Below are 15,133 nucleotides of genomic sequence, written 5' to 3' on the forward strand. Positions count from 1 at the left end.
TCAGGCTTTGTTTCAATAATCTCTTTCAAAAATGACTTTGGGTTATAATAAAAGACCAGAACAATATACTGACACTAGTAAATGTTTCCAGCTGTTTCTTTTCACGTTGACTGCGAGCTTTTATTTCTGATCTCGACAGCTGCACTCTGTGCTTCGCGTTATTAGAGAAAAAAAATTTAACAAAAGTAGGTGTTTGTTCTGGTTGCTGTTTCTGCAGACACCTGCACACAGAACAAACATATTGTGTAACAGGATATTTCTGAGTGAGTGAGGAAGTGAAGCAAAACTTTCTTTGGTGACTTTTAAGCACCTTAAGCTACTTAGTTGTATCAGTTGGGGGGGGGGAAAGAAGCACCTTCAGATGGATTCAGTTGTACGATAATGTTACAGTCAGTAGATAACCCAGACATGCATGTTTGGTTTGTGAGATGAAGCCACAGGATGAAAATCTTGCAAACACCACACCGATTCACCCTCAGGTCTTTATGCTGAAGGGAAAGCTGCACTGTGGTGTTGTGTTCAAAGATCGAAAAATGCATTCTGAGTCCCACTCAAAGATGCTCTTCTGTTAAATGAGTCACATTTGCAGGGTTGCTTACTAAATAAATCCTCTTACACTCCCTAGTGTGTTGTCCATGTTCAATGATAGCACACTGTGTCAAACTTGTAATGAAAGGACGTGTAGTATCCACCCTCGAGATTTCAGATTTTAGATCAAATAAATGAAAGATGTTTCAGCATGATTCATTGTTTCTGTCTGTATTTGTTCAGCGGCTCTATAACTCGTGTCTGTCCTGCATGTTCTGATGCACTGAATGTAATCTGTGATCATGAAGCTCTGCAGACTGATGAAGATTTTATTTTTTGTTTCAGTATGGTGGAGCAGAGAAAGTTAAAAATGGCTGATGATGATGATGATGATGATGATGATGATGATGATGATGATGATGATGATGATGATGATGATGATGATGATGATGATGATGATGATGATCTTCCAGGATTAAGGTTACTAATAATAAAACACACCATAATTTGGTCATGCTCCCTTTCCTGTACAGTAATTTATGTTTAGATATTTGTTTTTTACTCACAGGATACTTTATTCAACATGTTTTTCAACTCTCTTGTACAAAAGTACAAAAGTTCAGCAAATATGTTTGCCTTTAGAAAGCGCTCTCACTATAATGAAATCCAGATCAACACTTCTACTAAGTACATCCTCAAAAGTCTTGCTTGTTAATTCCTCAGTTACTCTCACACAATGGCTAGTTATGGGTGTACATATATATTTATTTCATTATGTTTTGAATTTCATATTTTTGTTCTGAACACAGTGTTGATTGGTTTCACACACCAGTTTCACCTTGCCCTTCTCATTTTAATACTTAATCTTATATATTTTCATCTATCTATCTTCTGAAAAAATATTAATCCAGTTTTATTCGTTGCTTTCTTGTCTTCACCTTTCTTTGTCAGTTTTCTGTGAGGTACTTTCGGGAAGGTTTTTGTTACGAGTTTATATACTATTTTGCTTTGTCAGGGGGCTGATCCCAGCTGAATGGGTGAGGGCAGGATACCTCCTGGAGATACAGACACAAACAACCAGCCACACGCACTCACATGCACATCTGGGGCAATTTAGCATCACCAATTAACTTCACATGCATGTTTTTGGACTGTGGGAGGAAACCAGAGTACCCAGTGGAGACCCTCGCACACACGGGGAGAACATGCAAACTCCATACAGAAAGGCCCAGATAGCATTTGAACCTATGATCCATTCTGGATTAAATCAAACAATAAATTAGATTCGTCCAACAATAAGACATATGTTCAGTTGTTATCTATTCTTCAACATATCTTTCGTCTTTCATCTCTGTGGTATTGCTTGTGTTTTAGAGCTGTGGTTTTAAAAGTGTGTTCATCATAGATACCCTTGCTCTGTTCTCAGTTCCCAGTTAGTTAAATAACACATCAATAACACAGTCCATAAATATCAGTGCACTATATATATTAGTGAAAGCAAAAATACAATAATGCAGCCAGGTCTGTAACTGGATGTGCTTAATTTAACTATTATTGCGAGCTCTTCTCATTTCTGAGGTTGTAGTTTGTGTTGGAATGATTTTTTAAGAAAAGAATCAGTGCGGGGGGTTGCGGGGCGAGACTGTCAGAGTGCGTGAGATTTCCGAAGTTCCATGAATGCAGCGCGCCGCACACAGAGCGGAGCGCTGATTGAAGCGGAGAGCAGTGGAGCGGCGGCGGCGACGGCCATCTTAGAGCTACCGTGGTAACCGACACTCATCTTCTGGAGTTTATTTTTCTCGTTTGAGGAGCACCTCCGGCTGACCGACGAGGGGAGAAGAAGGATCTTTGAGACTCCTCCGCGGTGAAACTCGAAGTCGGGATGCGGTTCCGAGGGAATAAATCTTTTGCATCCGCTGTCGGACTGGTCCTCGGACTATTATGCGCGGTGGAGGCAGCTAAAGGTAACTAAGCCGGGCTTTATCCGTCCCGCTGTGTCCCGTGTGTCCGTCTGCGCGAGCCAGACACGGTGTCTTTGTGCAGGGAGGCTCCCCGGAGCCTGCCGGCGGTCGACAGCCGGTGAAGGTTACGGTGCTCCGGAGGGATGCGGGCTGAGTAACCTGTTCAGGGGATGGATGTTGAGCTCCGGAGCCGCAGCGGAGGGATGGGGCCAGCTATCCCGGCGGTGGCAAGTGCATCCCGGGATGATCTGCCTCCTTTAAACCCCGAAACAAGCCACAGTCCCCCCCCCTCACATTTTCTATCGTTTAATCATTCGTCTTTCGCGTTTTATTCACTCAAACACAAAGTGCGCTACTTATATGAAACGAGCCTCTTCTTGTCTTCTGCATCTATTTTTGGGTGCTGCTCTGTTTTCATTCGCATCCTTGAATTCCTTTATTTATTTATTGTTTCCCCCCCACGTCATTTAAAACAATATATTTATATCACCTTATTGCAGAGTTTGTAATCTTTGCCCCTACTTGTATGTCTGGCACTCTCTTTACCAATCCCTTCAAAGTGCAATTGAACCCATCTAAATATATTGCGCAATGGTATTTTTGTATCCACCCTTTATTCTATTTATTCCTGCTAATCCACGCAGGTTTATTATTTTTTCCCCTTTGCCAGGCCCTAATAGTTGAATTTAGCAACACTGTGGTCAGCTTTGGTTGGCTACGCATTGCAGATCTTCTTCACGTGCCCCTTTTTTTTTGTCAGTGGATTAGGGGAGAAAAAAAATGCCAATGCAAGTTTAAATGTGGAAAAAATACAGATAAAAAGATCAGTATTTATAAGGCTGCTTCCAGCAGCAGGAGCTGAAAGTGCATCTGGTCTGTTCTTCTGCACAGTCACCCATGGACACCATGGCACACTGAGGAGAAACGTGAATGTCTTTGCTGCAGGGCGGGCTGCCTCCCTCCTCACACATGAACACACTCTCTGGATGGATTTACACACCATGTTTGAACGTTGCACTGACTCCAGGGTGTGTAAAGGCAGGTGTATTAGTCACTGCCCAGCATCAGCATGCCCAGACGGAAACCAGCGGCTGCGGGCAGGGCCAGTGTGCTTTGTTTGTTAACATACACCCATTTTATGATTTCTGAATAAAATAAAGACAGTGAAAGCGATATAGGTGGTCATAAATGTGTGAACGAGAGGCATTATTTTAGCCATGTCCCCCCCCCCCCCCCCCCCCCCCCTCCGTTTGAATGAGCAAATCCCTGGGGCTGCCATTGGCACAGGACTAACTTCATATCTTTTTTTTTTTTTTATTATTGCTAAATCAAGAGAAAAAGGCCTGTAGCAGTCTGGGTGGTGTGACTGGAGCGTCTTGTGTTGCAGTTGAATGTGTGCAAAGTGCACCTGCTGCGTTCCCTCTTCTTATCAGCAAACACAACCTGTGAAATCACCATCTTGTCGAAGGCTTATCATTCACAATCCAAAGGTTACCTGATTTTTTGTACACCACCTCCATCACCCTGCGCTCCACTTTAGTGTTTCCATGGATTGTTTGTTGACATTATTATTCTTTTTTATATTTTATTTAATAAACGTCTGTCACGTTGTGCGTGTTGGGGGCTCACTTACTCCCCGGTGGGTTTGCGCTTGAATTCTGTAGTGTAGGTGTTTACGATCTGTTTTATGTTGTTGTTGAACAGACAGAATGAGGTGTATGTCCAGCACATTCAGGTGGATTTTCAAGCTTTAATGGAGGTGGACAGACATTTATCATTGTTAACATGGCGGCATCAAAACCGCAAAGAATCTGAATGTTTTTGATGGACATAGCGATTCTTCCCCGGACCATATGATATGTGCTACAGTGCCAGCAAGGAAATGCCAACATGTGTAGGTTGTGTGTAAATACAGATTGTCTCCAGCAGTGCTGATAAACATCCAAGTGTTGCAGAGTTTAAAGTCCCTGGTGTTATTGTCCACTGCTTTAAACACTCTTTTAATAGACACGGCCAGAGTTTGTTGTTTTGTCCGTGTTCATCTCTTGTTTTCAAAGTCTCGCCCATGCACTTTATTTCATTTCCTCCTACCCCGAGCAGCTGTTGGGTGTCCCCATGTTCCAGAGTCAAACATTAAGCCCCGCTGAGACGTATGAGCCTCCTCTGAGCACACAATCAGACAAAGAAAAAACTGGCCGCCGGGAAGTTTCTTGGCTCGTTCGTCATTGAATTAAGTGATTGTAGTTGAACAAATTGGATGCCATGCTTTGTGTGGCGCAGAGCTAACGTATGCACTGCCCCTTATATGGCTGGGACACATCAGAGTTTCCTCCAAAGTCCCCTTATTCTTCATGGCCTGGAGAAGCCAACTATTGAGCTGATAGAAATCGCCCCGTCAGTTACAGTCTGTTCCTATCAATAATTTTTCATTTTAAAACAGGAACTCATTGGTCAAGCTTAGGAGTCTTTATAAACAGATCATTGGTCACTTTTTCGTTGATTAAATCGTTCGATCGGAGCACCCCAGAAACCAAAGTGAAGCAGGGCCACCATTAGTGACCCTGACTGAAATAAATGGGCTCACATTTTGCGTGCGGCAGACTCTGTTACGTAAGGCCATTTTCAGCCTGGAAGCTGAATAATCAGTGACGTTTCTCATCTGGTTATGTTATGGCATACAGATACTATGTGTGGACACATGCAGCTGACAATGGTTGCATTGTTTGCGTCTGCGGCTCAGCCTGAGGTCCTGCATGCCAACTATCAGCGGTGGTTTGAGGAGACTTTTCTCCTCAGAAGAGACACAGCTGAAAATGTGACGGATGACCTTGACGTGTTTCAACCTAGCATGTCTTGATTGGCTCTTTAAATGAGGAGGACATCAGCTGCCATTGGTGTGTCCGTCTGGGCATTCGGATTGATGGAAGTAATTTCATTTAATGTAATGAGATGTAGAACTCTTCATCTAGTGTTTCAGTGCTGCAGCATTATATATTCTACAAAGATGTGACCAAAATAACACACTGACGCCACACAATCATTTTAGATGCAATAGTTATGGTACCGTTCTTCCATTTATGAACATTTACCTTAAAACGAGCATTAGTCTTCGGACTACCGAGGTGCACATTCACACCAGTGATGTATAAGTATGAGATATCAGCAAAGATTACTTCTATCTCGATTGTACAATACACTGCTTCTTCTTCTGACTCTCGTAGAAGCTGTTACCAAACATGTTGCCCTGCATAGTCCTGAATGACTGCTTCCTTGCCCGACACAGATGCTCTTGTTCTGACGACTTAGTGCTCAAATATTTTCAGTATTTATTCAGAGATTTCTTAGGGGAAACAAAAGGCTATTTTTTTTGCGCTCAGACACCAGGGTCGGGATGTCGGCTGAACGCTCCACAGTGCGGTCACTGTTCGAAAACACACAGCTCAAGCCCCTCAAGAATGCGGCCGTGAGTTAATCCCTTAAAGTGCTAAGATGTTGAAACATTTGGACTTGGTGGTTTGCCACTCAGGCCATGAGAATACTGCAGTGAATTTGGACTGGGCATGACTTCCCTGTCATTGAGTTGAATGGAATCAGTGGACTGTCAAGAAGGGGTCACACAGTTGTGACTATTAAGTTGACCAGATGACTCGGAAGTTGCACTGCCCACCAAGACAGTAGTCTCCCCTCTTATTATGTAAAATGAATAATTTTTTTAGTTGTCTAAATTTATTTCATATTTGATGCTGATGATTCCGCAATAAACCATTCACACTTTGCAATATATGTAATGAGAAATCTTGTGAAATTGTCAGAATCAAAATTGAATGCCTCGACTCGTAAAGTGATAGACAGTGGTGAATATTTCATGCTGTTATTTCTGCGGGGAAAGCCTAATGAGAAAGTCTTTAATTCAGCTCGTATCGGCAGCTCATCTGGCTGTTATCTCCTCCCCCGAGTCTCATTGCTTCCAGGAGGAACAAGTAAATGGCACTGCAGAGCTATTCAGGTTTGGGCGTGCTCTCATTAGGATTCACGTTCCATGGGAAGCAGGTAACCAGAGAGCACGTTATACCTGCCGCAGGCCGGCTCCACCCGAGCGCCTGTGCAGAGCTTCGCCCGACTTGCTCCTGCTCTTTCACTCTCACTGGCCCTTTTGTGCCGCTCGCACAGAGAGGTGATTGAGTTGTGTTCAAGACTCTGTGGCTCCCAACCCCCTCTTCAGAAGAACGCTCTGGCCGCGCAGGGTGTGTTCGCTCTGTTGGGCGGTTGCGACTGCATCGAGGACAAACAAATGTTGTTGCCTGGCAGGGAAACTGAGAGGCTCTCCTGTGTGCGCAGTGTGTTCGGGGGAGTGAGGGCCCCTGAGGTCTGGGCTTCGCTTTAAGGGTCTTTGGGCCTCTGAGAAACAGTCCCGGGCCTGTGATGGAAGTGGCTTGCGTCAACAAGCTCAGGAGGTTGTGAGGCACGACAAACAGAGACGTGTGCCCACTGTTTCAGAACGTGAGAAGATTGATCATTGATTACTCCTGGTGCAGGGAATTACAAGAACCACTTGGCAGCACAATTGGAGTCGTTCTTTATTTCAGATTTGCATGCATTACAAATCTTCACCTGTTTGGCTGCACTTTTAGTTTCACTCAAGTAAAGCCTGCTACCTTTTTTTTTTTTTTTTTTGAAACGCTAAGTAGGCACCTTGCGGTTGTCATTTAGGCCACAAGGAAACTATATTTCTGGCAGGCGTAGATTTTTCAATTTCCCAAGTTGCCTACTTCAGATGTACTCTGAGGCCGTTCTTAAAAGTGCTGCACTTTGCATATATACCTATCTTTTCACAGTTTAAACCTGACTAAATTGTCCAAAGTGTTCGTTGAAACGCCTCCCAAATTTGACTCCTGTCTGAGTGCAGAGACACTTTTCTTCAATTTGTTCAGTGCTGCTGAAGCAAAAGGAACAAATATGAACAACCCAGCAACAGAGAGGCTTTATTTAGTCTCAAACAGCACTAAGACAGTCGACACACTCTGCTCATGCACCATGCAGCCACATGGGCTGCCTGTGATTGTTATGTTTTGCTTCTAATTTTAATTTATTCATTAGTCTGGATAATCAAACATTTGCACTGTAGTATAGACTGACTGTTTGCCATTTTTATTCAAATCATTTATCATTACCATACCTATCATTTAATTTAATCATTTACTAGATCTGCTCATTGAGAAAATGTGTACTATGCGTGCATTTAATTGCTGTGGCAAACACAAGATTCCTCTTTGCTCTCTGGTTGCAGTTGAGTTAAAATTTTTAGACTTTGTAGTTTATTGTAATATTGACATTTCTGAGGACTCCGAGATGTAGTTGGCGGAAGGGCCAGCTGAGTTACCAATGCATGCCAGGCCTTATATGGAGCGTAGCAGAGCTTCACACATTTCAATGTAATCAAAGAAGATGAAACCTTTGCAGCCCCCCGGCCATCAAAAGTAAAATGTGAGCTGAATCGATGAAGCAGAGCTCCACATCCTCGACACGTGACGGCAGCATCATCATTACACAACAAATCCTCAGAGGTTCACAGGCATTATGAGGCCCCATCTGATAATTACAGGCCGATCATCTGCTGCTATGAAGCTGCTACAATCTGGACAGCTGTGAAAAGTTTTCTCTAGTTGTGCCAAAGTGAGGAGCCGCTTGTGTGTGCGGGGGAGAAAAAAAGCCCAACTCACACATTTAGAAATATTTTGGCAACTCATCAAGATTGAGATATAATTTATGGTCCCATTGGGAGACTTGTCTTGAACTTACTTCCACAAAACATCAGTGTGGGAGGTAGTGAGATTGTATTCCCCCTGGGTGGGACAGCGGCACCACTGTGGTGGCAGAGATGGAGACTGAGTGTACCAGCAGACTGAACCTCAGGATTACCAGGTCCTATTGTGGCACTGACATTTTAGCAGGAAGTGTTTCATCACGGTTAATAGGTCAAACTGTATAGGTTGGGCTTCAATAGAAAAGCTGGGCGGCTGTAGCAGGAGTTTTTGTTTGTGCCAATGTGAATGGTCAAATTGCCCCCCCCCACCCCACCCCAAACACTCTATGGAGGTCAAAGCAGTTCTCCTGAAACTACTTGGGAGTTTGTTGATTCTTTATGGTGTTGAGCTGAAACGGTACTTCTGTGTTAAAGAAAGCCGAGGCGGTACTGTTAACCGTATGAAAGTTGTTTATCTGTGCGTGCATCAGTTGCAGGCCAGCAGAAAAGTTGCCGTGGTAATAACGAGGATTGTTATCAAAGAGGACTCCTCATCTTGATAAATCCTGGCACTTGGTCATGATCGTGAGTCACGCTTGGCACACGCTGTACGATTTGAACTTTGCTTTTGGTTTGATTTCTTTGTCACATGACTCACTTCAGAGCCAGTTTGATACCAGATTAATATTTATTGTGCACTTTTTTTTTTCTTTTTGGCTCAAAGTAGGAGAGAGAAGAACTCAGTTGCTTCCAACATTACAGATATGTTTGGAAAATTGAGGCATAGACACAATTGGAATAACAACACCTCTATTTTCTCACTGCCATTTGAAAACTACATTGGCTACGTGATGTAAAACGATCCATCCAGTAAAATAAAGAAGTTGGCTTCATATTTACATCTAAAACTGATCCATGTCTGAGAAACGATTATTGAGACTTTTTGTATCTACTGTCCAGGTTTAAATGGGGTCGGAGCAACTTGAATGTTGCATGTAAAACCAAACGACTATCTAACAATGAAGGGAATCCCCTCCCAGACAGGCGTGGCTCCAAGCTCCAATATTGATAATGTGAAACTATTCCACAGACAGTGGATGGTAAAATGACATCTTAAAATGGCCGTTTTGATCAAGCGGAAAGCAGTCGGTGGTGGTATGCTGGTATGTCATGTATTGCTGTGAATTCATGAGTGCTTAAGGAAGAGTGGTAGTCAGAGTTTTGTAGCTTTGTAATGGCATTGGTGGATTTACAGACACACGTTGAGCCTCCACCATGTCTGCGTCAATGTAACATTGAATTGTGAAAACCATAAGCTGTTACTTTACTTTCATAAAGCTATTTGTTTTTATTTCTTTTCATAGAAGGATTTCTATTTCATATTTACTGCCTGTGTAACATGAGTCATACAATGTGCTCAACAAATAATGTTCCTGTACACTGATGGTTGACATGTATCGACATTGCTGTAATGGCACAGTGTACACCAAGCCAAAATAAATTGGGGTAAATGCAGCCTGTCCGGCCCTGCTCTCACTGTGGTTTTTGCCTTTCTTTCACTGCAGTGAGAGTGACCTAACTGTTGGGCTGGTATTCCAGCTTAAAACCAGTACATTTTCTCCCCCATCCATTCATCTTCTTCACTGCTTCCAGCGTAGGGTCACGGAGTGCCGGGGCTGATCTCAGCTGATTATTCGCAAAGGCAGGTGTACATTCTGATTCCCGCCTACAGGGAGAACATGGAAACTCTTCCCTTGCCGTGAGGCAAGAATGCTAAACATGACCACACTGGATGGCTCTTCATTTACATTTTTTCATACAAGATTTGAACTGTGCATTTTGAACGGAAGCAGTAAAACAGCAAAGGCTCTTTATTTGACATCCATGGCTGGTTGGAGAGTCTGGAGGTGGCAGATATACAGTCTTGATCTTTACATGGCTCGCCGCTTCACTGCTTGACATTCTATAGTCATATATTTGTCCTTTGAGTATTTTCAAAGAAAGCATCCAGATGTTGGCTTTATCATTTCGTTATATGACGGGCATCACACTCAGCATTTAGTGTACATAATGAAAACTTGCCAATTGGCTTTGACTTTGCTCAGTTTGAAGTTTTACTTGTTGCCTTACCTCGTCAACGAGTTAAATAGAAGCAATCCATTATAGGATTAAATGTCATTGGCTTTGTTTGCTGTGCAACAGGATTGCATACCATAGTGGACTCTGTTGCCAGGCAGTGGTAGCATCCAGTAGCCTACCATCTGCGTGCACGTACAGTAGCTGGCTTGATATGTGTGTTTGCTTCCCGGTGCTGACACATTCATTTCCCAAGGGCTTCTTAAAGGATTTTATTTTCCCATGCCTGTCATACTGGGCCTTTTTTTTACTGGATTTAGCGTAAATAAATATTTGGTTTTGTTGTTTTGATTCCTGAGTTGAAAAAAATTCCTGTGTGTTTTGTAAATTATTTATTTTAAATAAATGCTTATCAGCGTGGTGTTATACCGCCTGGTTTGTATTTATTATTTAGCAGTAAGACAAGTTTTGTTCATTATATTTGTGTATTTATATTTCAACTCCCATTGTAATCTGGAGAACCTGGAGTCTAATTTCCTCTTTAAAATTCATGACTGCAGTTTTCTTAAACATTAAAGTAAAATATTCTGAATGCACTCTGTTTCTTCAACACATTAGTCTGCAGTGTGGCAGTAAATACCACATTTAATGAGGTTTATTGGCTCAGCCTTGCTATTATTTGTTCTCCTAGGGATCAAAAGCAGGCTATGGTGTCTTGAGTTCATATAGAAAATAAAGATAAATTCTGAATTGTTCACATTTACATTGAAAGTACCTCTTGAGTTTTCAGCTGTGAGGATTGAAGTATTTTGTGTTTCTATAAGGGATCCAAGCTGATTATTACAGTATCTTAAACTGTAGAATTTCCTTTCCTTGTTTTAACTGAATATTGTGAAGTTAACGTTGACGGTTTTCCATAGCAAATTGAGAACTTGCCTTAAATATTCGTAGACGTTTTTTTAAAGCCATCTATATTGACTAAATTAGCTGATAGTCTATTAATGGAAGGGCTGACTGTATCTCCAGGATGGATGTAGTGACACATCAGTTTTATTTTGACGGATAGTTGCTGGGCAAAAAAACAAAAATCTGTGTATGACTTATTTAGCATTTTATTTAATCATCGGCGAGTGAAGGGCTTAGTCTGCAGGTTATAGTTGGGCTGGTGTGCATCGTATTAGATGGCTTGCTTTCCTAATTAGGTCAAATTAAGAAAATGGCAGTCTTCCAGGGCAAATATCCTCTGTGCTGCAGCAGCAAGATCTTCTCAGTCTGCACGATTTCAAAGCCCTTTTTTCCCCTAATCTGAGTCTGTCCTCAATCCTCAAGCCACTCCTCTATTCAACACCCAGTCCAGTCTTCACAATACAAACTGTCTCTTTACCAATCAAGATGAACCTAATAGATGGTATCTAACAAATGACACCGTTTCCAGGAATAACTCGTCCTAATTTGTGCAAATCATCGTCTTTGCTGCTGTGGTGAATCTCTCACTGTCAACCAGCAACACCACAACCCGCGTTTCTCTCTCTGCAGACGAGCAGGGAGACGACGAGGCTGTCTTATCAAAGGGTGGCTTTGTTGGCAATCTCACGCAATGTATGTGAGAATTTCATGCTTCGAATAAAGTAATGTTTTCGTTTCCATTTCATGGGAGCTCAGTGGCAATATAAGGAGCTCTGGATTTACGGGTGACGCACCGCAGTGCAGCAGTGTGCAGTTTGAATGTGTCAGAGGCCTTCAGGGTCCGTCTTCTCTGCTTCCTGCTACCTACACAAACCTTTGTCACATTTCTTCTTGCCATCCTCTTCTTGCCATCTGTGACTGAGCATGTCTGCAGTAATTCTTCCCTCAGATGATCCGTGCCGTCAACCTCACACTATTGTTGGAAGTGGCTCTTGTTTGTCGAACTTTGCCTGGCCCTCGCAGCTCAGACTTGATTGGCTGTGACAGGGTAGCCTGGCCAAATAGCACAGCGAGTTTCCTCTGTCAGAGCGGGCATTTTATCTTTTTCACACCGTAAACTATTTCAGATTTGCCCGTTTGTAATGCACATCATGCTTTCGAGATGAGAGGAAATGACAAACACGACCAGACAGGAGTAGCACCAGGAGACAGCCGTGTTTATCCATCATTACCGGTTGGGATTAGGTTGAAATGTTTTACTCAAACCTGCAGGAGCATTGAGAATATGGCTTTATATCGTGCCATTCAGTGCCAGTCCTGGTTCATTACGCCCTAATACCATGAAAGACTTGTAGACAAATGAGAAGCCCTGCATGTGACCGAGCTAGCAGTAGCTGTGACTCTGTGGACGCTAAAGCAGATTACTGTAGTAGTCTGGAGTCGCAATCTGTCTAAAGACACCCACTTTACATCAGGTCATGAGACGCTCAGCAAAGACGATTTATTGGGCTCGATCAATTCCAAATCACCAGCACGCTCCTTCTTCCCGCTAAGCACTACATTTACACACCTAAATCAGGATGTATATTGATCTGATATGTTCATGCGGCTGTGCCGTATGAGTGCAAGGTTAAGTGGGTAACATTTTCTTGGGTGAGGCCTTCTGTAATAATGAGACTTTTAATAATCTGAAGATCTCTACAAACATGTAAATATATTATAACGAGAATGTGTATAATCCCTGCTGAGACAAGCATTTTTGAAGATTAACCAAGAAACCCTATCCTAATTCTATTATTTAATGCTGCAGGCGTTGTAATGCTGTTAGTCGCTGCTAAACTAATTATTTGAAATAAGAATCGCTGCAGGCATTGTGGCAACTTTCTTTCAGCTTGAAGATGTCTTTGTTATATATTTTCTGAGCAAAACTGCTTATTCACTGTGCTGCCCACATTGTGTGCATCCAGTGGCAAGAAGCTGGTAATTAATTTTCTCTGATTATTTAATCACTAAGAACCACACAAAATGACACCTACAGTCCCTATTTTAGTTGAGCTTGGATTTGGTAGACTTACTTTCAAGATCATGTGAAAGCAATCTTTATTTTTGGTTTTACTTTTTGTCTGAGTGCTATTTGAGGCTCACACTTTTAATGGAAGCACAGATTGTGTTATTGCAGAGGTAATGCATGTGGGATGAGGACTATTTCAGTGAAATCTGTTGAAAGCTTCCATGCCATCACAAAATATCATACTTTTGCTAAAAAATAAAATAAAAACTCTTTGTGTTACGGGTCTGCTCAAGACAAATGACTCGTATAATTTGTTTTTGTTGAACGAATGTACCTTGACGTTAGGAGTGTAAAACTCGTTTACATTGTTGGGAGTCTTTAGCGAGGCGACAGGTGCCAACAACATTTTGCTTTGCTGCATTTCGGAAGATTGAACACTTTGCAGCAGTGGCTCAGTGTTTAATCGTCTTTCGGCCGATATGATGTCTCTTGAAATGAATATTGTGCGCAGAATGTGTAATTGTGCACGGTTAATCGGATGTATGTTGGCTGGATGATGTGCTTCAGTAAATAATGAAGTCGTTGTGTCAAATTTCTACATTGACACCCTTGTGCAGCTGCTTTGATTTGTAATCGCTGTCAAACAGCTGAAATGTTCAATTGAATATGAACTACAGTCTCTGTAGACGACATCTGGAGGAGCGTTTACCTCGTAAGATAATTAATACACTTTTTATGATTTGTTGAGCCATTTCCTGATTAATTTACTGCCCTGTCAGACGTAACTACTGGCTCATCATAGCCATCTATCCTTCTTATATACTGCTGGAGCTGATCCCAGCCGACTGTGGGCCAAGGCAGGTACACTCTGGACACACAAAGAGAAAGACAATCACAGCGAAGGACGATTCAGGGTCACCGGTTAGTTGACATGCAGTTACCAACACAGAAAACCTTCCCAGCTCAACCTCCATTCGACTCAGGGACTTTCTTTGGTTTCATTGGAGGATTTCATTGTGGTAAATATAACCATTTGTCTCAGAGAAATCTTTTTTATAACCCTTGAGACAACAGGTCACCCTACGTTTTTATGAATTACAAATTCATCTTGTAATCTAATGAATACCTGAGCCGGTGCCTTCACCAGACTTAAAACAGCCCGAGTTGTGAGGGACTTTTAATTTACTTTTTACTTTTATTTCCCGCAGTGGAACAGTTAACTCTCGAACAAGCCACAAGCACAGGCAGGTAAATGAGGCGTAACTTATTTGCGAAAAGTTCATTGAGGATTTTATTGCTTTTATGTCCAAGGATCTTGGATTTTATCGAAAATCCAATTTGAACACAAGCGTTTAATTTCCAGCTGCCTGAGGTCAGTGAACGTCAACTTGGAGAACTCTTGACAGCTCGCATGCTCTTCATCGCCAAAACAAATCCAAAAAGAAGCTTTCATTTAACTTTGAGGTAAAACACCTTAAAAAAAAATGAATGACAGTCCAGTTGCAATCTCAAATTTGATACGACATATGTATGATTAACTATTACAGATTATTTAAACTGTGATTTAACCACAACTAGATTACATAACTGGAACGTTTTTTCTCCACATGATGCTGCTGAGATCGATGATTTCCTGCCATCGATCAGCTCAAACACACTGTCTAGTAACATTAAATCATCAGACTGTTTTCATTAAAGTTGACCATCTAAATATGACTTGTGGGATGAGATTAAAGGTTTAGGAACTAATTGACGGACTTGAAAGCGTGATTGAGTTTTAATTTGTGGTTTACATGAAGAGATGTTGTGGGGCTCTTAATAAATGTAAATGCAGATACAACTGTTATTATTTTTCCTTTGATTTCATTCAGTGTGACATGTTATAGTTAGTACATTTTTGTTTGACAC

General features: G+C 42.0%; 1 protein-coding gene across 4 annotated transcripts in view; it reads left to right on the top strand.

The window, feature by feature from the left end:
* The first annotated feature begins 2,216 nt into the window (after window positions 1–2,216).
* clstn1 (calsyntenin 1) overlaps window positions 2,217–15,133 on the top strand; it is a 35,186-nt gene continuing 22,269 nt past the window's right edge. For 2 of the 4 annotated variants that reach the window (XM_080470438.1, XM_080470440.1), the window contains exon 1: window positions 2,218–2,492. In XM_080470438.1, the coding sequence (XP_080326564.1) occupies window positions 2,411–2,492 (82 nt within the window). In that variant the 5' untranslated portion in view covers window positions 2,218–2,410. Of the gene's footprint in view, window positions 2,493–15,133 lie in introns of all 4 variants that reach the window. The other 2 variants (XM_080470441.1, XM_080470439.1) reach the window with 2 other exon arrangements.

Source organism: Lipophrys pholis (assembly GCF_963383615.2).
Source record: "Lipophrys pholis genome assembly, chromosome: 8".
In the NCBI taxonomy this organism is placed as follows: domain Eukaryota; kingdom Metazoa; phylum Chordata; class Actinopteri; order Blenniiformes; family Blenniidae; genus Lipophrys; species Lipophrys pholis.